The sequence below is a fragment of the Echinops telfairi genome, unplaced genomic scaffold, assembly GCF_000313985.2.
Source record: "Echinops telfairi isolate 266 unplaced genomic scaffold, ASM31398v2 ScPeMD7_70;HRSCAF=299, whole genome shotgun sequence".
Classification (NCBI taxonomy): Eukaryota; Metazoa; Chordata; class Mammalia; order Afrosoricida; family Tenrecidae; genus Echinops; species Echinops telfairi.
Window position 1 is genome coordinate 65,611,034 of NW_022103968.1, and position 23,517 is coordinate 65,634,550.

A 23,517-nucleotide genomic window follows, 5' to 3' on the forward strand; every position below is an offset into this window, starting at 1 on the left:
ATTAGTTGTGTTTTTTATTCAATTTGATATCATGAGGGTGAAAGCAGTGAAAATTATGCTTTACAAACAATGCTTTATTACTACATCCTTGTGATATGGCTTTACATTGATTGTATATTGAGAGAAAAAAATAACATCAGAATTAAGGCAAGAACAACATGTGCAAACCAAGCACATTACCCTGACACAGTCCTTAGTAAAAAGCTCTTTTGGTTAGGTAACAGTTGATAAAGCTGCATGCAGGCCAGTCACTGCTTTGAAGGATAAGCACTGGATAGTAAATCCATTCATCAAAAATTCTCCTACTGGCCCACAATGGCCAGAAGCAGCTTTCGGTAATCTCCGCTGGTGTCACTTGCAATCATTGTGCCCAAGGTCTTCTGAAACATCTGAGTGAATAGCTGCTTTATTTGCACAAGGTCAATCTGCATAAGGAAGAGATATCTGATGTTAGAAAAAGTTGCCACAAAGAAAATTCGTATTTATTATAATTGGTTGTTCTTTTAATAATGAAAGGATTCTAATAAAAGTCAAGGCAGGAAACAAGCAAACAGAAAAACAATTGATAGGTAGCATTCATCCGCAGGTTGGCATCATCACCAACAAAGGTGTGATGCAAAACACTGCGTAGACCACCCTGCCTTCATCTGCCATGCAAGAAATGCTAGCTACTTAAAACACAACAACATTCGAGGCTAGTTTGACATGAAGAGATAATAGGTAAAAAACCAAAATAGTAATAATTTATAGATTATTAAGGGTTCATGAGGGAGGGAGGGTTAAAAAAATGAGAAGCTGATATGAAGAGATAATAGGTAAAAAACCAAAATAGTAATAATTTATAGATTATTAAGGGTTCATGAGGGAGGGAGGGTTAAAAAAATGAGCTGATACCAAGGGCTCAAGTAGAAAGAAAATGTTTTGAAAATGATGATAGCAACGTGTGTACAAATGTGCTTTGACACAATGGCTGGATGTGTGGATTGTGATAGGAGTTGTACGGGCCCCCAATAAAATGATTTAAAAAAGGAAAGGAAACGGAAAAAAATATATAGGTAAAAACTTTTAATGGTTTTATAATTAAGGGCTGCTAAATTTCACAAACTCTTTGATATCCAATGCATAATATGCCTAAGTCTTTCACCTAACTTTTTATATAAGCAAAAAGAACTTCAAGAGACCAATGTCTTCTTCCACAGACCTCCTCCTCACATCTGTTGGTGCTTCCCTTCACTGAGGCCCCGGGTCTGTTCCACTGCTGGGGAACGTGCATCTGGTGCTTTTCCCACTCTCTACCAGCAGGACAATGAGCTCAATCTCACTCCTCAGACAGTAACACCCAATCGAGGCACTTCCAAGCATCAACACTGAAAAATCAGTAAGGCCAGACAAGAAGAGAAAGCCTCACCTCACTGCGAGTGACCACAATCCTGACCAGGGTGGAGTCATCTGTGCCGGCACCTTTCATGGAATAGTAGAGCCTCTCAGCAAAGAAGGCAGGGCGGTTCAGGGCACACTGCACTACAAGTGAGAGCGGTTTCAGACAAGAATCATGTCTTGACGGACAAGCCCACCCTCCAGCTTCATGGCCACCTTTGTGTGTTTTATGAGGTGAAGTCGAGATGTTCTCCACTGTATTTTCTCAGCACTCGTTCTTCCTTCCAGCTGTATCAGACAAACTACTGCCACTGAGTTGACCCCAACTCAGAGACCCTTCCTAGGATTTGGAGATTCTGAATCTTTATGGCAGCAGACAACTTCCATCTTTTTCCCAACGAGCAGCTGGTGGGTTTGAACCACCAACATTGTGCTTAGCAGCCTAATACCTAACCCACAGCAAGCTGCAAAAGACAAGTTGTCTTCAATTCTAGAAGCTTCCTTCTGGGTAATAAATCCCATTTTCTCTCTAAAACCTTGCTAACTTAGGTTCATTTTTCCTCGTACAGGAGAGAATCTGTATCAACTGTGTCCCAGTTAAAAAGGAAGCTTACAAAAATCTAAATTTTAGAAGTCAAACATGCAACTTAGCAAGAGAAAAAGATACACCCTAATCTAAAATAAAAGAAGAGGTAACAAAGGTTTAAGAATGGTGCTCAGAAATCTGATACCTTTTCTCATGGAGGAAAATTCCCTCAGTTTTCTTCCTTTAAATGGTAAGGATGTACTAATTTTACACTATTGTAAGCCCATCCCCCTACTGCACCCTCCCAAAAAACTGACTGCCATCAGGTTGATGCTGACTCATAGCGACCTGATGGGGCAGTGTAGAAGTACAGTAATAACCACAGTAATATTTTGAGACATCTCATTGCTGATACCCTTCTCCTTAGTCCAGGGTCGTCAAGAGAAGTGAAGTTTCCAGTCCATTAGGCATCTGACACCAGGACACTGGACTGCCTTTTAATTTCCGAAGGAAAGAATTTCCCTAGGCTGACTGATACTGGATGGGTTTTTTGGCCTCAGCATGGCTTTTGTATACGTGGAGTTTTTAGTTCCTGGGACTTCTCCATTCACGTCTTAAAGGAAGCGGTCCAGTCTATACTGTATTACTGCACAGGCCTCAAGAATATATAGAATAAAGGGCAAGAGTCGGAATCAACTTGATGGTAGTGGGGTTTGAGTTTGAACTCTGACATGGCCATATTTGATCAGACCACCAACTACTCACAGCTTACAACATTTGAAAACACAGAAGGAGCTTAGCCTCAGCCTAACGAGCATCCAGAAAATCTTCATTAACTCCATCATTTAATAGAACAACTAGTCAAAAAGCCTGCTCATTAAAAAGAAAACCAAGTAAAACATAAAAGTATCTTACATATGGTCTTCAAGCCACTTTCAACGTTTCCAGAAAACTCACGGCAAACACTGCTCAGCAAATCTCGATTAGCCATCTGTGATTAAAAAAAAAAAAGCATGAGCAGTAACATTTTTTCCACTTCTTAAAACAAGAGCCAAATCTTCAAAAGAAAAGTTCATGCCCTGGGAACCAATAACAATTATCTATATATAATCCCCTCCCAGGGGAGCAGACAACAGAAAAGTGGGTAAAGGGAGTCATTGGTCAGTGTAAGACATGAAAAAATAATAACTTATAAATTATCAACGGGGAGGGAGGGGGAAATGTTAAAAAACAAAAAACAAATGTTTTGAAAATGATGATGGCAACAAATGTACAAATGTGCTTGACACAATGGATGTATGTATGGATTGTGATAAGAGTTGTATGAGGCCCCAATAAAATGATTTTTTTAAAATACACACACAAAAGGAATGTTCATACCCTGGAATAAGCCTCCATCGTAGCTTTCAGCTGAGGAAAGCTTCTCGTGGCAAGAATCATGTTGAAGCAAGATTCATCTGTCCCTAGTCTCCCCTCCCCAGCTTGATAGAGACGCTGAGCATCTTCTTGAGCCATTTGATGGTTGACATTCTGGTTCTCATCACGATTTCCCTGCAAAAGAAGAAGGCAAAAGAGAGAGTGTAAATAAATGTTCCACTGAAAAAAAAAAAAAAGCAGAAAAAGCTTACAGACAATAATAACCAACATAGTCACTTTTAAATTTAAAGAGAGAACTTATTAAAGGCTATGTGTACAAAATGTGTCAAGCATATCTTTCATTTCCAAAGAAACCATTTTAGTATAACTAGAACTTTATTGCACTGATCATCTTTCAACTTCATATCCTATGATGATGGTTTAAGGAGATCATATTAAAATGAGTAAGTTTCAGTGTTTTGAAATTAAACTAAACCAGAAAGGGTTCCATTAAAAAATACAAACAAAAAATTTATTAAGGTGATTATAATGGCTTTCTCTTTACATATGACCTTCCTGGCCCTGTGAATGATATGTTAGGCTATAATCTTGCAAAGATTTTTTGCTTTTTGGTGGAAAGGGGGTTCCTTGCAAAGATATTTGACACTGTATTATGCAAATAAAATACACATAACCTTTGCAGGGACTAGACAATTACTCTGCAGGTTAGGTGAGTGTGGTCTATTGAAATGATCAGGCAATTCATGGTCTTGGTGGAGGAGTAGGCTTACAAAATGGCTAATCCAACAGAGATTAGGGGGACTATTAAGACGCTGGGAGTGGAGTGTGTCCTTTAGACCCATAGTCCTTGTGCTGAGGACCTCCTAGACAGAGCTGTAGCACTGGAGATCGCAAGATGACATAAGATGGTATAAACAGTGAGAATTAGGAGATTGGCATGAGAAAGCTGTAGTGGACTTGCTCATGCACAGAGCTAAGCAGGTGCAGTGGTGTGGTCAACCCATGAAGCAAGCAAACTGGGGATCTTTGGGCAGGAGACAAGCCGGTGAAGTGAGGTGCCTCTGGGCACTTGATAGCAGAGCCAAAAGAGCTATAACACCTGTGGAAATGAGGAGCTGTGGCAAGAGGGAGAAAAGCTGCCAAGAGTTGTCTTGGTTGGAAGCTGTCTTGACTGATGAACTGGACCTGCATCTTGTTACTTTAGAATGGATCCTGATCCTGAATTTTACCTGGTAAAACTCAAACTATAAGTAGGGTATGTGAGGTCTGTGGGGCCATTGCAATGCATTCAATGTATTTCCTCAAGCCCAGCAGAGAAGAGGGTGCCATGGGGAGAGCGGCGGTCAGAACTGATAGAGAAGCTGGAGAGTGCAGGTATGTCTGACCTCTACATCGTTTAAGAATCAGCCTTGGGCTGATTTTGATTCTCTTCCCTACTCCTGAAGTTAGAGAAAGTCTGATGCTACTATGTCAGAGGCTATAAAGTATTATTAAAATGAAGAACTTACAACTGTCTTTTTGATAGCTACCATCGAGTCAGCTACTGAGTCAGCACAACAGATTGGTCAGTTCTGGTCTATAGGGTTTCAATGGCAGAGATTTTGAAATAAGCAGGCCTTTCTTCCTCGTCTGCTTTGGTCTGGAAGCTCCGCTGACAACTGCTCAACATACTAACACACAGGGCCCCAGTGACCATTGGGGGGTGGTTCCCCATGAGAAACACTGGTTGGGAATCAAACTGGTTCTCCCACATGGAAAGAGAGAAGTATTAACTCCTGAACCTGTAATACCCCATATAACTGAGTTCCACTTTGTATTCACTCATGCAACTAAAGTTTATCAGGCACGTACTTTGTGCCAGGCAAGATAAACAAGGTCTCTGCTGTCAAGGACTTTAAGTCTAGGGAAGAAATGGGAGCCTTTATTGCACTTTCTATCCATGTACTCTATTGAAGTTTAAAAAAAATAGCACAAGGTTTTTAGAAGATATAAGTAACTCAAGTTCAGCTAAATGGTGCCAATTTGTGTACCAAAATCTTCCCTGGGATAGGAAAAGATAGAGGAAAACTGCAGGCCAGAACGTGGTCAGTTGGAATCTCACTAAAAACACAAACCTAAATAAAGAAAAGGTTGCCCCCTAGAGTCTCTGTGCTATGTCCGAGGGACAAAGTGGTGAGGTGTTCCTGGAATGTGGGGAATTAGCTTCTGAAGTAAAGAGCACTTGGCACAAGGCCTACATAGAGCATGTTCTAAATGGATGACTGAGCACAGCAAAGGAATAGTCTTGCCTTTAGGCTCAAACACACCATCCAGTCCCACTTTCCTAGAAAGCCACAGCTCTCCTCACTCTGGGAGGAGGCCCCTGGAGCTTTTCTAACTGGCCAGGCCCCAAGCCCAGCACTAAGGAAACGTAGCACCCCGTGGAAAGTCGTAACAATCATCTTTGAGCATCAAATCTGTTTCTATCTTTTTCTTCTTCTTTGTTTTTAATCTTAATTGACTCCTCTCTAGTGCAGGTAAATGTAATTTCCTTCAGCTCATTTGCTTCTGTGATATCTGCATGCTATCCCATATAATCCTTTCTATAACTGCATCCCTTCACTCTTTATTTTTTCACTTTATTGTATTTTTGTTGTTGAGAATATACACAGCAAAATATACACCATTTCTGTACATCCACTTCAGCGACACCACCTTTTTCGAGTTGTGCAACCACCTCTGGCCTCCTCTGGGCTGCTTCCTCCCTATCACCTCCTGCGGTTCCTCCCTAATGTTTGAGCTGCTGTTGTCAGCTGGCTCCCCTAGAGAAAGTTCTGAAAGGAGGGCAGTGCTCAAGGGGACATTTTTTACCCTAAACTAAACTACTGCTTGGTTTGAAGAAGACTTCACGGGCTATTTTTGGCTGACGGTTTAAAGATGATCTCAGAGCAAACGTTTCAAGGACTCCTCCTTTCACTCACCTCTAGATTCTCCAAGACAGTCCAACCGTGTGTGTGCGCTATCAGGACAGCAAATAACTCTTCAGAGTGACTGAGTGTTCTAGTAAACACTTGCTCTTATCTAGCTCATTCTAACTATGCTTCTAATATCACTCCAAAGGCCATATTTGGAGTACTTCTCTAATACATCTGGGGATCGGGATCAGGAAGAGAGTTAATAAAACTTTTGAAAACACTTTTTTTCTGCATTTCTGGTTCTCCTCACATGGTTCTCACCTCCCATAACATCTCCACAGCAAATTTGTATGTCCTTGACTGATGCTCACACTTAGTGGCTAATACAAACCTTAAATTTAACCACAGAGCCTCGGGTTGATTTCTGATCCCTACCTTAAAACGTGAAAATCTAGAAAAGGTTAATTTCTGATTCCTTACAATAGCCAGATCTGCAGAAGTAAACTCAACAGTGACTATAAAGAAATCGCTGCACTGAATTCTGTGTTGTGACAGATGGCAAGATTCCAAAGCAGCTAAATTGTAAAAGGACAAAGAATGCTCCCTGGCAATAGGAAGCATTCTCTCCACCAACACATACGTATTCATGTTCTACTCACTTACCTGGCACATGGATACAAGTAAACGCTCAAAATGTCCTGACGTGTCTGACCTAATGTCCTTTTCAAGGTCTCGTCCAAATTCTGACTCGTAACATCTGACAATTTCTCGGATTTCCTGATTTGTTCTTGTGCACAAAATCTCAATCAATACCCGTTCCTGAGTTCCTGCTCCCTATGTGATACAAAGAAAGGAGGAATTAGAAAAACAAAAGCACAAGACCCCTCTGGCAATAATTAAATGTTAGGGTTCGAGCAAATAGTTCTTTGGCCTTTCAGAACTGAAAAGCTCCCTAGACCCAGATGCTATGAAATAATGCATTGATTTACTATAACGGTAAATTCAGAATGGCTCTACTTTGTGAGGTTTGGAGACAGGGTAAAAGAATAAACAACACATGATACCTGCATGGCATTCCGCAAACTCCAGGCATCATAATACGTGGCCGGCATGAACAGAGCAAGGATCAGTTCTTCCATATTTCCACTTAACTCTGATTTGAGATCTTTGATTAAATCCTGTTTAATTAAAAATACAATCTGAGTATTTTTACTTATGAAATTTTGTTGCTTAATTATTTTAAGGAAAATATAGAAAAATGGAATTGCTATATGAAAATCTAAACTTTTAAATTGCAATCTTACCTACTCAGAAATCACTATATATATATATAAAATTCCATAGGAGATAGATGCTTACCTAGGATTGAAAACCACTAGTACAGAGAGAAGAATCAGCAAAGCTTGTCAAATGAAACAGTAAAAAGACACCTTTTATTACAGAGAAAAGGGTTTTTATAAAGTGCTTTGGTAAGACAGTTGTAAATAGATGCTTGGGTTATTTATTACCTGGGAAGCACAGCTAAAGAGAGACGTGGAAAACTTTTATGCGAGACTGTACTAATGTGTAGGATGGTCTATGATGTGACAGAAGCTATAAATGAGAATTCTTAGACTACTGGAGTATTTTAAAGAGTCGTTTTATAGATTAGAACAACAGACACAAACTGTGAACTTCAAGGTCGGCAGGTCAGTTCACCAGCTGCTCCACAGGAGGACGTGGCTGTCTGCTCTTTACAGATCTGCAGCCTCGGAAACCCCATAGAGGCTCACCACGAGTCAAAACTGACTCCATGGGAGCAGATTTGCTTTGCTGTTGTTGTTGTTGTTTTGTTTCGACAGGTAATGCCTGGTATCCAATAGGAACAGAATAAATACTGACTGGCTGAATATGTGTGACAGAGGATAATTTTACATATGTACTTATATATGCTGCAAATATATCTGTGAATCACACAGTACAGCATAAAGAAGGCAAAGTATGAAGAAGTCTTAGTCATACCAAAACCTCGAGGGCATGACTCGCTGGGCCTGGGGGCTAGGGCCATATTCTCAGGGGAAATCAAGACCAACTGGCATAGCATAAATCACAAAGAAAACGTCCTACACACATAGCCTATTTCTGATGAGTAGTGTGTGTGTCTTAAAAAGCTTGAGAGCAAGGAAGAGACGAGCCAGTCAGGATGCAGTACAGCACCGATAAAATCTACAACTTTCCTCTAGTTCTTTAACGCTCCCTCCCCCCCACCACTATCATAATCCCATTTCTACCTTACAAATCCAGCCAGACCAGAGCATGTACACTGGTACAGACAAGAGCTCGCAACACAGGGAATCCAGGACAGATAAACCCCTCAGGACCAATAACGACAGTAGCGATACCAGGAGGGCAAGGGGAAGGTAGGGTGAGAAAGGGGGAACCCATCACAATGACCCCCTCCTAGGGGAACAGACAACAAAAAAGTGGGAGAAAGGAGATAGCAGCCGGTGTAAGACATGAAAAAAATAATAATTTATAAATTATCAAGTGCTCAGGAGGGAGGGAGGGTGGGGGTGGGGGGAAAATGAGCTGATACCAAGGGCTCAAGCAGAAAGAAAATGTTTTGAAAATTATGATGGCAACATATGTCCAATTGTGCTTGACACAATGGATGGATGTATAGATTTTGATAAGTTGTAAGAGCCCCCAATAAAATTATTTAAAAGGAAAAAAATCTTGAAAACAGCCTTCTAGGGTGCAATTAATAGTCTCTCCCTGTCTTTGCAATGAAGGACAAAGAAAAAGTTCCCTGGAAACAATTACTTCAGCCTCCATGACTCTGAGACCAGAAGAACTAGATGGTACCCAACTAACACTACTGACCTTCCCTGAAAGGAACTACACTAGAGGGCCCAGGATAGAGTAAGAGAAAAATGTAGAAAACTCGAAATCATTTAAAAAAAAAAAGGAAAATACTAAAACCAGGCTTACTGATCAGATAGAGAAGGTGAAATATCCTGCCGATCTGGAAATGAACCCACCCTCAAGCTGAATTTTCAGCCAAATACTCGACAGGTCTTTCAGGGAAACAATAACATTAGGGAGGTATGCATGCATGCCTTACAATGATCAACCTCTTGAGATCAAAAGAGCAGCATTTACCCAAGGACTACGTACAGGAGGGTTAGGAAAGAAAGAGGAACAAAAAGAAGAAACTCAGGAAGACGTGAAATAAGTGATATTGTATCATGGGGATGACAATCCATGGCATGAAATAAAATGACTTGTTGAACAGAAAATTAATCTTCTCTGTAAATCTTAAGCAAATTTTAAAAAGACTTTTTAAATTAGAACCAAAAAATAACTCCATAGCAGGCTATAAGAATCATTTTAAAATTAATCCTCAAGGTTAAGTGTGGCTAGGGGTAAGGAAAGTGAAGCTGTAAATTAAGTTTTCATTCTAAAGCAAATTATGAGAAAATTCAGGATGACACAGCACAAACAAGGCAAACTAGAGCAACTCACGATTTGAAAAATACCTTTATGTGAGAGAGAGTCTAAGGTTTGTGAGTCTCAGATCAACCCTAAGACCAAAGAACTGAATCTGGGCTGGGTAAAAGGACAAAGACAAGAGTAGAACAAGCAAAGTAGAATACTGAGGGACCTCTAACCTTATAAACTTAATCTACAGACACCTGGGAATTTCCAGGATGCCTAGCCAAATGGCAAACCAATGCTACGAGGTTCCTTTGTATTTGAGAAAAAAAATGATACTTCTTAGCCATATAATCTTGATGGAGTTATTCACTGATTTATGCAAAAAGATTTATTTAGTGATTACTTGTTCTTATTTCTGTAATTGGTGCTTTGAATACCCAGGTGACTTTTGGCATGGTTGACTCTAGGAGAGCTTACAGTTTGCAGGGACAGTCAGTGAGATTAATGACACCAGAGGTTTCTCAAAGTCCAATTCTGCCTAGGGCAGTGGGAGAAATGTCAGAGTAGCTGATATTTAAGCTGAATCTTGAAGAAGAAATTTATCAAGCAGATAAAGAGGGAAAAGTGTTCTAATCCACAAAAATAGCACATACAAAGCAAAGGATGACGAAAGATCACAGTGTTTGCAAGGAATGGCAAGAAGTCCCATATTATTTTAATACAGAGTATGTGTAGGGAAGAAAACATGTGGGAGATGATGATAGGGACCAGGAATAAGCAGAGGCTCTATTATGAAGGCTTTGAATCCCACTGGAAGGAAAAGACTAGGAATCAATGGAGATGATCAAGTTCTTAGTCATGATCACTGGACTTTCTACTCCTATCAACAGTTAGTCTCAGAAACCCACAGGGGGTGGAATGACTCGATGGCAATGAGTTATAGTCATGATCATAATAACCTTCTCCTTTCTATTGCAGGTCTATCACAAACTGTACATAATATCAAGTATGACGATGAGATCAAGGACAACTTTCAAATGAAAAAGGCTTTTAAGTGAGAAAAAAACCCAAATACACTGCTGCAGAGGTCTCTGAAGTCTCACTGTCTCTACTTGGTATAAGTACAAAGTCAGTATCCAGCTGACAAGAATGGAGAGTTTATAGGCCACGTTTGTGCTCACCCCAGAAAAGAAAAAACAACGAAGTAAAACATACCTTGCCATACATGGTCTTAAAAGCAGCTTTGATTTTTTGCCTTTGATCGTTGGAACGGTTGGCCACAACATCCACGATTGCCTGCTCATCTGTACCTGGAAGAGTCACACGTGTTTAAGCACGGGCATGATCTGTTTGGTGCACCTTCCAAACCCAACCCAACCAAACCCACTGCCATCTAGTCTGCTCCACCTCAGAGGGACCCTACAGGAGAGAGCAGGGCTTCCCTTTAGGTTTCTGAGACCTTTTCCATCTTTCAGGGAGCTGGAATAACTGACCTTGCAGTTAGCAGCTCACTTTGCCACCAGGGCTCCTGCAGGTTATGCGCAGCAGGATGAGGTGCCCTATCAAACTGAGTCTTTGCACACAAGCTGACACATAAACTTGGTTTATAATACAAGGTTTACATTAAAATCAGTTAATCTATATTGAGTAAACAAAATTTTGTTTTCTTACCAAAACCCTTCATTGCTTTCCGGAGAATTTCTGCATCCTTCATGGCATCAAAGTTGGGAGCAGGTCGGATTGTTCCTTGAGTGCCCTGAGTCATTGCAGCTGGCTGAGAACACAGGGCAAAGAATTAAAATCCAGATTCTCTGCTCACAAAAAGGCCATTTATCACTTCCGAAGACATTTTACTCTAGACAAGGAAACCAGTGTTTGGTTTTAGGGTGAGGACATGAACATTTTATTGTTGTTAGTTGCTGTGCAGTCAACCCTCAACTCATAGTATAATGGAAATTAACCATTATGACCCATACGGCTTCACTGGAAGGAGATCGCCAGGCCTTCCTAGTCTGTCTTAGTCTGGAAGCTCTGCTGAAACCTGCTCAGCATAACACACAAACCTCCAACGACAGATGTGTAGTGGCTGCGAATCAAACCCATGAATCTAATCAAATCAAAGCACCATTCCCCTGGAGCATTCTATTACTCATTGTTCTCCAGTTGATTCGGGTTCACACTAGGGTCCAAATCCAGTCAGGAAATATCTAAGATCTGTTCTCCTTCATGACAGACTTCTCTCCTGTCAACAGATAGCCAAACTTTCAGGAGAAAAGTTTCTGAAATTAAAGTAGCAATTTTCTCTCATGCCTTTGTTTCCTCTTTGGTAGAATACCGGGGGAGGGAATTAATCATTGGGCAGTATGAAATGAGTGGCAGTACATGTGATTTAAAGACATAATATGAGTTGTCCATCTATGTTTTGGACAAAAAAATAAAAGGTTGGTAATATCTTTTATTCCCTATATAAAACCAAACTCACTGCCACTAAGTTGATTCTGACTCATAGCAACCCTATATGGCAGGGCAGAACTGCCCCTGTGGGTTTCCGAAACTGTAATTCTTATGAGAATAGTAAGCCTCATCTTTCTTCCATGGAGCAGCAGGTGGTTTTGAACCATTGACCTTATGGTTAGTGGTCCAACACATAAACACTATGCAACCAAGACTCCAAAATAAAACATTTCATAAATAAAGTACAAAATAAAGTGGTGATTGAAAATTAGGAGGAACAATAGTCTTCATATATTTTATAAGGAAACAAATCAGAAATGATTTATTTTTTTAATGATATATTTTTAAATACAAGCGTGGAAACAGAAAATTAAGAAGTACAGCCAGAATGCTCCTTAGCAGGGAGGACAATGAGACCTAGCCCCATGTGTTTTGGACATGTCATCAGAAGAGACCAGTCCCTGGAAGAGGACACGCTGCTGGTAAAGTAGAGGGCAGTGAAGACCTTGCACAAGATGATGGGCACGGTGGCTGCCACAATGAGCTCAAATGCAACAGCTCAAAGGATGGCGCAGGGCCAGGTGGGGTTTTGTTCTCCTGTGCACAGGGTCACTCTGATTCGGAACTGGCTCAATGGCATCTAACAACAACTGTTTCAGGCCAGAATCATAAATGGATGCTAAAATTAGTGGGCAAAAGTATGAGAAACTAAAAAGAAAGTATGAGAAACTAGGTATTTGTATCTAGTTTTTAATCACTTTGTAGTGAATAACAAACATCGTCTTAATCAAGGGCTCAAAATCAGTTCTCATCGCTCATTGACTGCATTGTGCCTGGAAGGACACAATGAGACACAGCATCTCTTCTCTTGTATTCGTGCCCAAAGGCACAGCCAGAACTTAATCATTAAAGAAATACTGAACAAACCCAAATTATGGGATCATCTATAATATATTTGGCAGTACTCTTAAAAATGTCAAGGTTATGGAGAAAGACTAAGAAATTGTTCTGATTAATTCAGGGAGATTTAGTAGACGTAACTACAAATGCAATCTTTGGTCCTTTATTTTTTTCATTTAAGTAATATATTTAATTAAATGGATCTAAGATATCTTTACTTCAACATGTAATCACTATCGTTTCAAAATATAAAATTACTCAGGTTTAAAAAATTATTATTCAATTGTTTTTAAGTACTGAAACTGTATTTAAATTTATACCCACTGAATACAGCAAGATGCTAGCACTTGTGAAAGTAAAGGGATTGGGGGAGAAGAGGGCAAGACCATCCATCTCTCTCTCTCTCTCTCTCTCTCTCTCACACACAAGGGCAAGACCATCTCTCTCTCTCTCTCTCTCTCTCACACACACACACACACACACACACACACAAACTCCCAACCAACATCCACTTGAAGACTTTCAGTAACAGGGAGTTAGTTCATCCCTCAGAAAGTAGACTATTCCACGTCCATCTAAAAGCCCTACCCATGTCTACCTGCCATTCTACCTTTGATTTCAGGTCTATCTTAAGGCAGTAACTATTATACAAAATAAGTTACACATACATGTGTGCTTCACTTATAACATTCTACGTTTTAAAATCTTACATATTGAGCCATAAAATGTCGTCTCTAAAAATCAACTATATGAGGGGGCTTCAAAAATTTCATGGAAAAATGGAATTAAAATTAATATAATGAACTTTTTTTAAATCACTTTTTTTTAACCAATGAGAAAATCAGAGCAAAGGTAAATAAAAGTATTATGTTCATGTTCCTAGTTAACTTCATAAGCTTTAAGTAAACTGAAGAATGAAACTTCGTGATAAAATAAGGAGCTATAAAGAGGCAAAGCAAAGCTTTACTTCTGGGGGAAGGAAAGTCGATAAGCATGAACTGACTACCATGTTTAAAGTCTCTCCAGGTACTACAGGGACATAAATATAAGAGAGACAGAGAGAGTCGAGCCCTAGAGGAAATGGTGAGAAACCAGAGACAAATGAAGGCACGCACAGGGGAACAAATGATTCGTGAACATCAGAGAGCCTTACTCACTTCACTGCTATACTCCAAAGAAACAGGAGAGAAAACAGGATAGGAAGGAAAGGATTCTGTATCAATCTGAAAGAAGAGTGGAAAGTTATTAAAGTAAAAGTGGAAACGAAAACCACCCTTCTAAAATACTGCTAGAGATGTCAACCACCTGGTCACCAAAGTTCACAGTTATGATTGTCAGGGGGATTTGAGAAAAGAAAAAAAAAGAACTAAAATCACTAACAAGAGACTGAGTGAATCTAGGAGAAGTAACCAGCATCATCAACTGTGAAGTACCAACTACCGTATAGACTAAGGGGACCAGATTTTAACACTGGTAAAGCGGGGCACCATAGATAAAACTCATGTCCTGGCAAAATAGCCACATGGCAGCCGAAAACCATATACCCTAGCTTGTCGTGCATTCTTTCCAAAAATCAGGACTTTTTAAAAATGCTGCAGGACATGGGAAAATTGTTAAAAATCGGGACTATCCCACCTAATTTTACCACAAAAACTGCATTAAAAACGTGCTATAAAACTCGGCTTATACACGAGTATGTACTTAAGTAGATGGACCAAACAAAACATGGAGCCTGTCACGTGTGGCCATCAAAGCCTTAAGCTATTATGACAGACCATCTCTTCTGCTTTATGGGAGTCTCTAATGTCAGCATTATCCAGTTACCCAGATGGATAATTTAAGAAAGATGAGAGGAAATACCTGATTAGGAAAAGGAATTTGTCCTCCAGGATACTGAGAAGGCATCTGTCCTCCAGGAAAGCCACCTACATAAAACAATTTAAAAATAGGTCTTACATGACTTAAGTTTTTAATAGCATTGATTATTATAAATATGGGAACATATGACAACAATTCACACTATCTACTCAACAGGTTCATTTTATAATTTACTGGATTTTAAACCAACTTTAATCATAAGAAACTTTATAACATTCCATGTCCTACATAAGACTTTAACAAATAATATATTTAAAAAAAGAACACTTGGAAAAAAAAAAAAAAAAGAACACTTGGAGTAGACCAGGATGGTTTCGATGATGGCAAATGAGTAAACAGAAATCTTAGCAGGCTTTGCTTTTTGGCTTTGGGTCAGATTTTTTTTTTTAATGTTGAAAAAAGTGAATCCTTAGTTCCATCCTCCCAGTGAATAAGCCTTACATTAAATCAACACATTTCACAAAACCGTACATTGGAAATTATTTATAATAGTACGTAATCAGGAGCTGCTTGGGGCGCAACAGTTAAATGTCAGACTACAAGCTGATAGGTTGGCAGTTCAAACTCATGCAGGGTACCTCAGAAGAGAGCCCTGGCAATCTACTCACAAATACTCACAGCGTTGAAAATGCTACCAGTTCTATCTACTCTGCACACCTGGGCTTGCTGTGAGTCAGAATCAACTTGATGGCAACCACCACCACCATCACCACCACCCTCACAACAACAACATTAATTCGTGTAACTGTCTACTAGACTGTATAGGAGCCCTGATGGTGCAATGGTTACGTGTTGGGCTGCTGATCAGGTCAGCCGTTCAAAACTGCCCATCATTCCGTGGATGAAATGAGGCTTTCTACTCCTGTAAAGAGTTATAGCCTTAGAAACCCACAGGTGTATAAGCTCTCTGTGACTCAGTACCAACTTGATGGTAGTGAGTTTGGCTTGGTTGACCTCAAATATAAACTAAATCCACTCAGTGACAACCGAAAGCTCAGATTACGGTATTGTGTTCCTCTGGGCAGCTGGTACCTACCTGGCATGGGAATCTGTGCTGGGCTGCCACCGTAGGTCTGTGCTGGTGGCTGTGGATAGCCAGAAAAGCCTGCTCCACCAGGTGGGACTCCAAATCCTTGGCCTGGGGAATGGGAGAGAAATAATTTTAAAAGACGTTTTAGTGATACTTCTCAGGATTTCAGAGAAAACTTTATGAACATGTTTACTGTTAGTAGGAAAAAAACATGCTAGGAATGTTGTAAACAATAGTAGTCCCCCTTTGTCTAAATTCAACTTCTTACTAACTCCTTTCCCATTAAAAATCTTTCTTGTTTTTACCTAGCTTCTTACAAAAATGAATTATTCCAGGTTAAAAAAGTTTTTTCATATAAAGCAATGGTTTTATTAATATAGTTAAGTACTTTTTTACCCTTTTTACCTAAATTGTCCTAAGTTGACCCCCCTTTGGGGGTCAATTAACCCTTTCACAAGGGTCACGATTCATAGCAGTAGTAAAATTACAGTTATGAAGTAGCAACGAAAACAATTTTATGGTTGGGGGGTCACCACAACATGAGGAACTGTATTAAAGGGTTGCGGCATTAGGAAGATTGAGAACCACTGTCCTAAAGCAAAATCATACTAACTAGATATGTAAATATAGGCAGTCCCCAGGCTGCAAACTACTTGTAGTTAAAGCCTAGTATATGAGGGGGCTTTATAAAAAAATCCATGGAAGTCCATTATTTTTTAATTCTATTTTTCCACAAAAATTTAATGCCCCTCATATTAAAATTTTGAGGTAGGTATATACACTGTTCCATAACAACAAATGAGCTACTTTGCAATGTACATTACAACATTATTTTTATTATTACTACCATATTATTATTACTATATCTTAAAGATGTTTTAGTGTATTGGAAAGTGTTTCTTTAATGTTTTCTACACCACAAAGGGGGGGGGGCATACTCTATATACATTAGACTAAGACAAACATTTGATTAACTGAAAGTAGATATGTTCTGACTGCATTACAAATTTGACTTAAAGACAGACTTGGGCATGGAATTCATTCACAATTCATTCATTCACTGCTTGTATTAATTCTTAAGATTACAAAAAGAGAAGCAACGTATTATATATTGATTCTGTATTACCATGAGATTAATTCTAATTCTTTCATCATGTCTTTTTGAGACCGCTCTCAATTGCCATGCCCGAGAGACCCTCTGTCTCTGATGTCAGAGAGCCAGAACCAGCAGGAAGGAGAAGAAAGGAGAGAAAGTGCTACTCACCTCCAGGATAGGATGGGGCTCCCCCTGGCTGTGGAGCACCAGGATAACCTCCGGGAGGAGGGTAACCCCCAGAAGCAGGGTAGCCCCCAGCTCCAGGGTAGCCCCCAGCTCCAGGGTAGCCACCAGCTCCAGGGTAGCCAACACTTGGTGCTGGTGGATAGGCACCTCCTCCCACTGGAGGAGACCCAGTAGGGTAAGGATATTGACCCGGAGGGGGAAATGATGACCCCTGACCTGCAGGCTGAAAACCAGAAACATTTTCAAATGAATGTGATCGTAGGGAAATATGGCCCATCTTAAAAAAGGAGCACAGAGAGATAATCACTTATTAGTTTATCAGGACATTTGTCAAACTTTGGTTACAATTAATTCTGAGACAGATAAGAGGCCTCAGTTTCTTTATCTGGGAGTAAGAACCAACCTCTTTCCAAACATCAAGCTAAATTCATTAGTTCCCTTTTTTCCTGGCATCTGAAAATATTAAGATCTTCCTCTCCATCCACAAGGAGAGAAATAATGGCTCTCTTGCAACACACCTAAAATTGTAGCTTAAAAACTCAAAATCAAATTCACTGCTATTGGTTGACTCTGATTTAGATCAACTGTACAGGACAGCGTAGAGGCTCCCATAGATCTTTATGGGAGCAGAAAGCTTCCCTTGGGCTTGAACTGCTCTTATAATTGTCACACAGTGGGGTGTGTGGCTTAGTGGGGGGGTGGGAAAAGAAGCCACAAATCACATACAGAATGTGACATTTTGGGGGCGTTACTGTTTCTGGACCTCACTTCAAACCAGATGACGTCTAAGTGTGGCAGAAACTGTTAGTCTTCTCCACTAGGGCAATATGGTCCGAGTCTAGTCCATAGGAGACTTCCTGGCTAGATCTCCACATTCGTTTTCTCCTTTCCTTCCCTGGCAGCTGGAAGCAAAGGGTCTCAAGGAGGAAGCCAAGGCTTATACATGGAAGGAGCCTGAGAACCTACAAGGCTGGATGAAAACCATCCTCAAACCTTCCCCTCCACTCCCACCACACACACTCTGACCCACCAATGACTACCAGCACAAAGTAGCTTTTGGGGGTTGTCTACACAGACAAAAATGGTTGCTAGTACATGAGGGCTTTGAAACATATTCACAATTCTAAATCTCCTATGATAAGTTCAGGAGATCTACATATTCACTTTATAGCAAGATACACTATCATTACCTGCATAGGATTCTCTTTCTATTCTTCCAGGGATAAAAAACAGCCCTACTAACTTGTAAATATAAAACTGAAGGTAATAATTCTTACATATGTTTCAGCTATGTGTTTACTCCTCACAGTAGCATAACATATAGAACCTTTATAAAATGTACACCAAATACTAAAAGTCTCAAAATTACAAATCCAGAACCCGTTCATCTTCTGGAATTTGTGATTTCCAAGTCAAGCCCTCCGAAATTGTTTTTACACCTTCCAACGCAAAAATTAAAAATGGTGATTAATGAACATAATTATTTAGCTTATATGTATGTTTTATGGCTCCACAGCATTTAAGATTTTTTCTAAATTAATTTCCAATTTTAAAACTCTGCACATTTCAGACTTCTGGCTTTATTTGAAGAAATGGAATAAACCTAGCAACAACATTAGACCTGCCTCCGTGCCTGATTTTTCCGTAGGGGAAGAGAGGGCTCTCTGTTGCCTCACAGTGCCGGCCTTTACTCACTTATTTGACTCATTCCTTCTAGGCATTTATGTGGATGAGCCCTGCTCTAGCATTATCTGCACCATCTGTCATGGGCAGATCTTTACACGGACCACCCCAGTGACATGTGCTACTTGAGTATTTTAAGTGGCGATACTTACAGGATATCCAGGGAAAGGTGGGTAGCCTGTGGGGGGATAGCCTGGGTATGCCATTCTGAAACAATAAAAAAATGCCCTCTGTAATTTCTTATACGGGTAGAGGCCTTTCAAGATATATAAAACTACAGCATTTTATACAAAATAGACCTGCTTTCAAAGGTCTGGCGGCATTTACCTGTTGGAAAGCTTATTAACTGTTTCTTCGTGTTACCAATTCACCACTTACGCCATGTATGCCTTACAATGTCACGCTTCATTCCCTCCATGCTGCACAACCTTTATCAGATCTGAATACCGCAAGCCTTACGGAGTATTTTCAGTCAATTACATTTCTGTTTGAACATACTTTGGAATCTTCGTGGTGTGGTGGGTCTGCACTGGGCTGCAATCGGTTGGCATGGTTGGGAGGTAGTCTGAAACCAGCAGCTCCTTGGGAGAGAGACTAGGCTTTCAACTTCCCTAAACTGTTACAGTCTCGGAAACCCACAGGGGGATTGCTTCACGAGTCAGCATTGACTCGAGGGCAGTAAGTAATCATATTTGAGAAATATGTTTTATATCATTCCAAAGGGGTGTGTGTGTCTTTTTCTTGTTAAAAAAAAAAAAGGCAATGTTAAAAACGAATGTAAGATTAAAATAATAGTCACTTTTCAGGTGCCACAAGATGTCCCTGTCTGGTGACAGACACATGCTCTGGGAAACAGTGGTGGGCACATGGTTAGGAGTGAGCATTCTGGAGTCCCACACAGCTGGACTCAACTCGGGCTTTCTTTCTTTTTTCTAACCTTTGCTATGAAAAATGTCAAATTTACCAACCTATCATCCAGCAGTCAAAATTAACAATTCATGGCACATTTTATTTTTTCAGTACTTGCACTCCCTATTTCTAGATTACTTTTAAATAAATTCCAAGCATCATATAATTTTAATTTCTATATGCTTCAGTGTAGATCTTTAAGAGAAAAAAGACTTAAAAAATTAATAGGGCTCTTTGGAACTATAACCATATTATTATTACACTTTAAAAAAATAAAACCTAGTTCTTTACTGTGTTGCAAATGTGTCAGACTTAAAATTTCCAAATGTCTTTTCAGTATCTTGTTTATTTAACTGTATAATATTTCAAGCATATTTAAAAGTACAGAGAACACTATTAGGCTAAACAACATGACACTGAGGAAATTCAACTGTTTGACCTTCAGAAACAACAACTTCATTCATATAGGACAAGCAATCATAAAAGAAATGCAGTCTAGATACAGGTTTAGACATGGATGAACCTTGAAAACACTAGGCTCAATGAAACAAGTCAGTCAACAGGACAAACATATGGCCCCCTTCCATGTAACTGGCAAATGCAGACACACCAAACCTTCTTAGTGGTTACCATGGATGGTGGGAAGGGGGATGAAGGGAATCAAAGCTTAGGAGGCACTGCATTTCTGTTAATTATGGAGGAGTAATTTGGAAGAGAACAATGGTAGTAATTGCACAACACGAACATTGTCAATGTCACTGCACTTGAAAACTGCTGAGCCAGCAAATATGTTGTTAAAGATATTTTTGTTGTAGTTAGAACAACAACATAAATAATTTCTTGTGGTTCAGCCTAATACATTGCACTTGTATGTGTGCTTTACAATCAGCTTTAACAATGACCAGACCATAGTCAATTCTAGTTCATTCTTTCCTGCCCACTAATCTTTCCCAAATTATATTCAAGCAAATAAACAGACATCATACATACGCTTTTACTCATTTGTACTTAAATTATCTGTAAAGACAAGGACTCTTAAAAGAACCATAATTATCAATGATGTACCTTTACAATTAGAATTCCCTAATCTAGTATGTTCAATGTTTACATTTTCCCAATCATCCAAAATGTATTTTGGTTTGCTTGTTCAATCAGTATACAAATAAGCTTCATATATTCTAATTGGTTGGCACAGCTTTTAAGGCTCTTTGAGTCTATACGCCTATCTTCCATTTAAAAAAAAAAAAAACAAAATTTTTTTATTGGGGCTCTTACAGTTCTTAACACAATCCTACACCCACCCACCCATTGTGTCAAACACATCTGTACATGTTACTATCATCTTTTTCAAAACATTTTCTTTCTACTTGAGCCCTTGGTATCAGCTCATCTTTACCCCTCCCTCCCCCCCTTCCTCTCTCCCCATGTCCCCTTGATAATTTTGGGATTTTTTTCATGCCTTACACCAACCACTGTCTCCCTTCACCCATTTTTCTGCTGTCCATCCCCCTGGGAGGGAGGCCATATGCCAACTATTGTGATCGGTTCCCCCTCACTCCACCCACCCTTTCCTTACCACCCTAGTATCATTGCTCCCCTTAGTGGTCTGTTCTAGACTCCCTGTGTTGCGAGTTCTTATCTGTAGTAGCATACATGTTCTGGTCTAGCCAGATGTGTAAGATAGATGATGGGGTCATGATACTGAGGGGGGGCGGGGGGGAGAAGCATTACAGAACTAGAGCAGCGGTTCTAACTTTCCTAGTGCCATGACCCTTTAACACAGTGCCTCATGTTGTGGTGACCCCCCCAACCATAAAATTATTTTCGTTGCTACTTCATAACTGTTATTTTGCTACTGTTATGAATCAGGCAACCCCTGTGAAAGGGTCATTCGACCCCCAAAGGAGTCTCGACCCACAGGTTGAGAACCACTGAACTAAAGGAAAGTTGTGTTTCGTCAATGCTACTGCACCCTGACTGGCTCGTCTCTTCCTTGTGGCCCTGCTGACAGGGGGTGTCCAAATGACTACTGATGGGCTTTGGGTCTTCATTTTGCCCTCCTCATTCCCATTAATATATTTTTTTGTTTTGTCTCTTTGATGCCTGATCCCTGATCCCATTGACACCTCACGATCACACAGGCTGCTGTGCTTCTTCCATGTGGGCTTTGTTGCTTCTCAGCTAGATGGCCACTTTTTTATCTTCAGGGCTTTAAGACCCCAGACACTATATCTTTTGATAGCTGGGCACCATCAGCTTTCTTTATTACATTTGCTTATGTACCCATTTTGTCTTCAGCAATCGTGTCAGGGAAGGTGAATGCCTATCTTCTATGTTTCCTGGCAACTTCTATTTGTTGAAGAAACCAAGTAAGTTGTCGTAAGTGACCTATTGTCTGGATAATGCTGGTTAGACCCCATGGCGTTCTTTTATAACTGTTTCCTATGAATTAGGAGTCTGATCTAGAAGCCTGATCAGATTCAGGTTAACTACTGGAGGGGATGTAAGGTAAAAACACTAATGATATTTGTGTACTTCCATCAGGAATCACAAGTAATTGTCTGTCTCTCACTTTTCTGACTTATGATCAGTCTCTAGATCTAATTTTATGAATCTTTGTTATCTCAAATGTTATTTAATAAAGCTGAATCTCCCACTTATCAACGATATGATTTTCCTGAAGTACAGCTTATATAGGAAAGGAAGGGTAAATACTTGATTCTTTCTCTTATTTTCCAGTGCCTTGGATTGAATTGTGTCCTCCCAAAATAGGTGTCAATTTAGGGTCTCTATGAGTCAGAATCAACTAGATGGCTTTGCTCTCCTTACTGCTCTGTTGCATGCCCTTAGTGTTTTGCCCCGGTGTGGTAAGTCCAGATCGGGCACAATTCCCACACCGTGTCTCTAGTGTTGTCCTCCGCAGCGCTTTGGATCAGTGAGGGATGTCGTGTCTCCTGGTGGGGCCGGCCATATGGTCCTCTCTGTGCAGGAATATCATACTTGGGGCTTGGTGGGTCAGGATGAGTCCCACTTTCCCTCCTTCTCTCTTCGTTTGCTCCTGTGTGCTCTGATCAAATGTGTCTCTCTCCCTGAGCGGTAGCTTCAGTGCTGTCCTCTGAAGTGCCTTCCTGGGGGTGGGGGTGGGAGGGTAGGGGCATGTAGTTGGGATTGGAGCCAGCTCCACACCTTTTTGGATTTCTAGCTCCTGGTCTTTGCCCATTTCACTATAATACTTTGTCTTCTCAAACTGCCCTTTGAAATTTTCTGTTCAGCTTTTACTTCATTTCTTCCATTTGTTTAGCTACTCTACAATCAATCTCTTGTGACATCCACTTTGGCCTTTTCTTTCCTGTCTCCTTAATGACCTTTTTCTTTCTTCAAGTGTTATGTTCTTGATGTTATCCCACAGTTCATCAAACTGTCTGTCATTAGTGTCACTAGTCAAATCCGTTCTTGAGATATTCTTGAAATTCTGGTGGAATATACACAAGGTAGTATTTGTGGACTTAATTTTCTTTAATTTCAACTTAATTATTAGAAATTGTCTATTCCATTGTTAGTCTTTGTCCTCATTTTGGATGATCTGATTTCTGTGTATTCCATCTGGAGAAGGCCATGTGTATCCAACTCCAAACTCACTGCTATCACATCAATCCCAACTTATAGCAACCCAATATGCCAGAACAAAACTGAGACTAACTTTCCACAGAAACAAAATGCCTCATTCATAGAGGTCTAGATAAAGACATATACATATGCAAATATATTTATATATGAGGATGGGGGAATA

The 23,517-nt window shown here is 40.0% G+C and overlaps 1 protein-coding gene across 2 annotated transcripts in view; it reads right to left on the bottom strand.

Moving 5' to 3' along the window:
- Positions 1 to 23,517, bottom strand: part of ANXA7 (annexin A7) — a 46,611-nt gene continuing 23,094 nt past the window's right edge. Inside the window, exons 2-14 of one of the 2 annotated variants that reach the window (XM_045291367.1) lie at positions 18,971 to 19,025; positions 17,118 to 17,358; positions 15,860 to 15,961; positions 14,806 to 14,870; positions 14,103 to 14,168; positions 11,263 to 11,365; positions 10,807 to 10,901; positions 7,239 to 7,352; positions 6,838 to 7,008; positions 3,284 to 3,454; positions 2,819 to 2,894; positions 1,409 to 1,521; positions 1 to 425 (exon numbers count right to left, since the gene is read on the bottom strand). In XM_045291367.1, the coding sequence (XP_045147302.1) occupies positions 303 to 425; positions 1,409 to 1,521; positions 2,819 to 2,894; positions 3,284 to 3,454; positions 6,838 to 7,008; positions 7,239 to 7,352; positions 10,807 to 10,901; positions 11,263 to 11,365; positions 14,103 to 14,168; positions 14,806 to 14,870; positions 15,860 to 15,961; positions 17,118 to 17,358; positions 18,971 to 19,024 (1,494 nt within the window). In that variant the 5' untranslated portion in view covers position 19,025 and the 3' untranslated portion in view covers positions 1 to 302. The remainder of the gene's footprint in view (positions 426 to 1,408; positions 1,522 to 2,818; positions 2,895 to 3,283; positions 3,455 to 6,837; positions 7,009 to 7,238; positions 7,353 to 10,806; positions 10,902 to 11,262; positions 11,366 to 14,102; positions 14,169 to 14,805; positions 14,871 to 15,859; positions 15,962 to 17,117; positions 17,359 to 18,970; positions 19,026 to 23,517) is intronic. The other variant, XM_045291368.1, reaches the window with a different exon arrangement.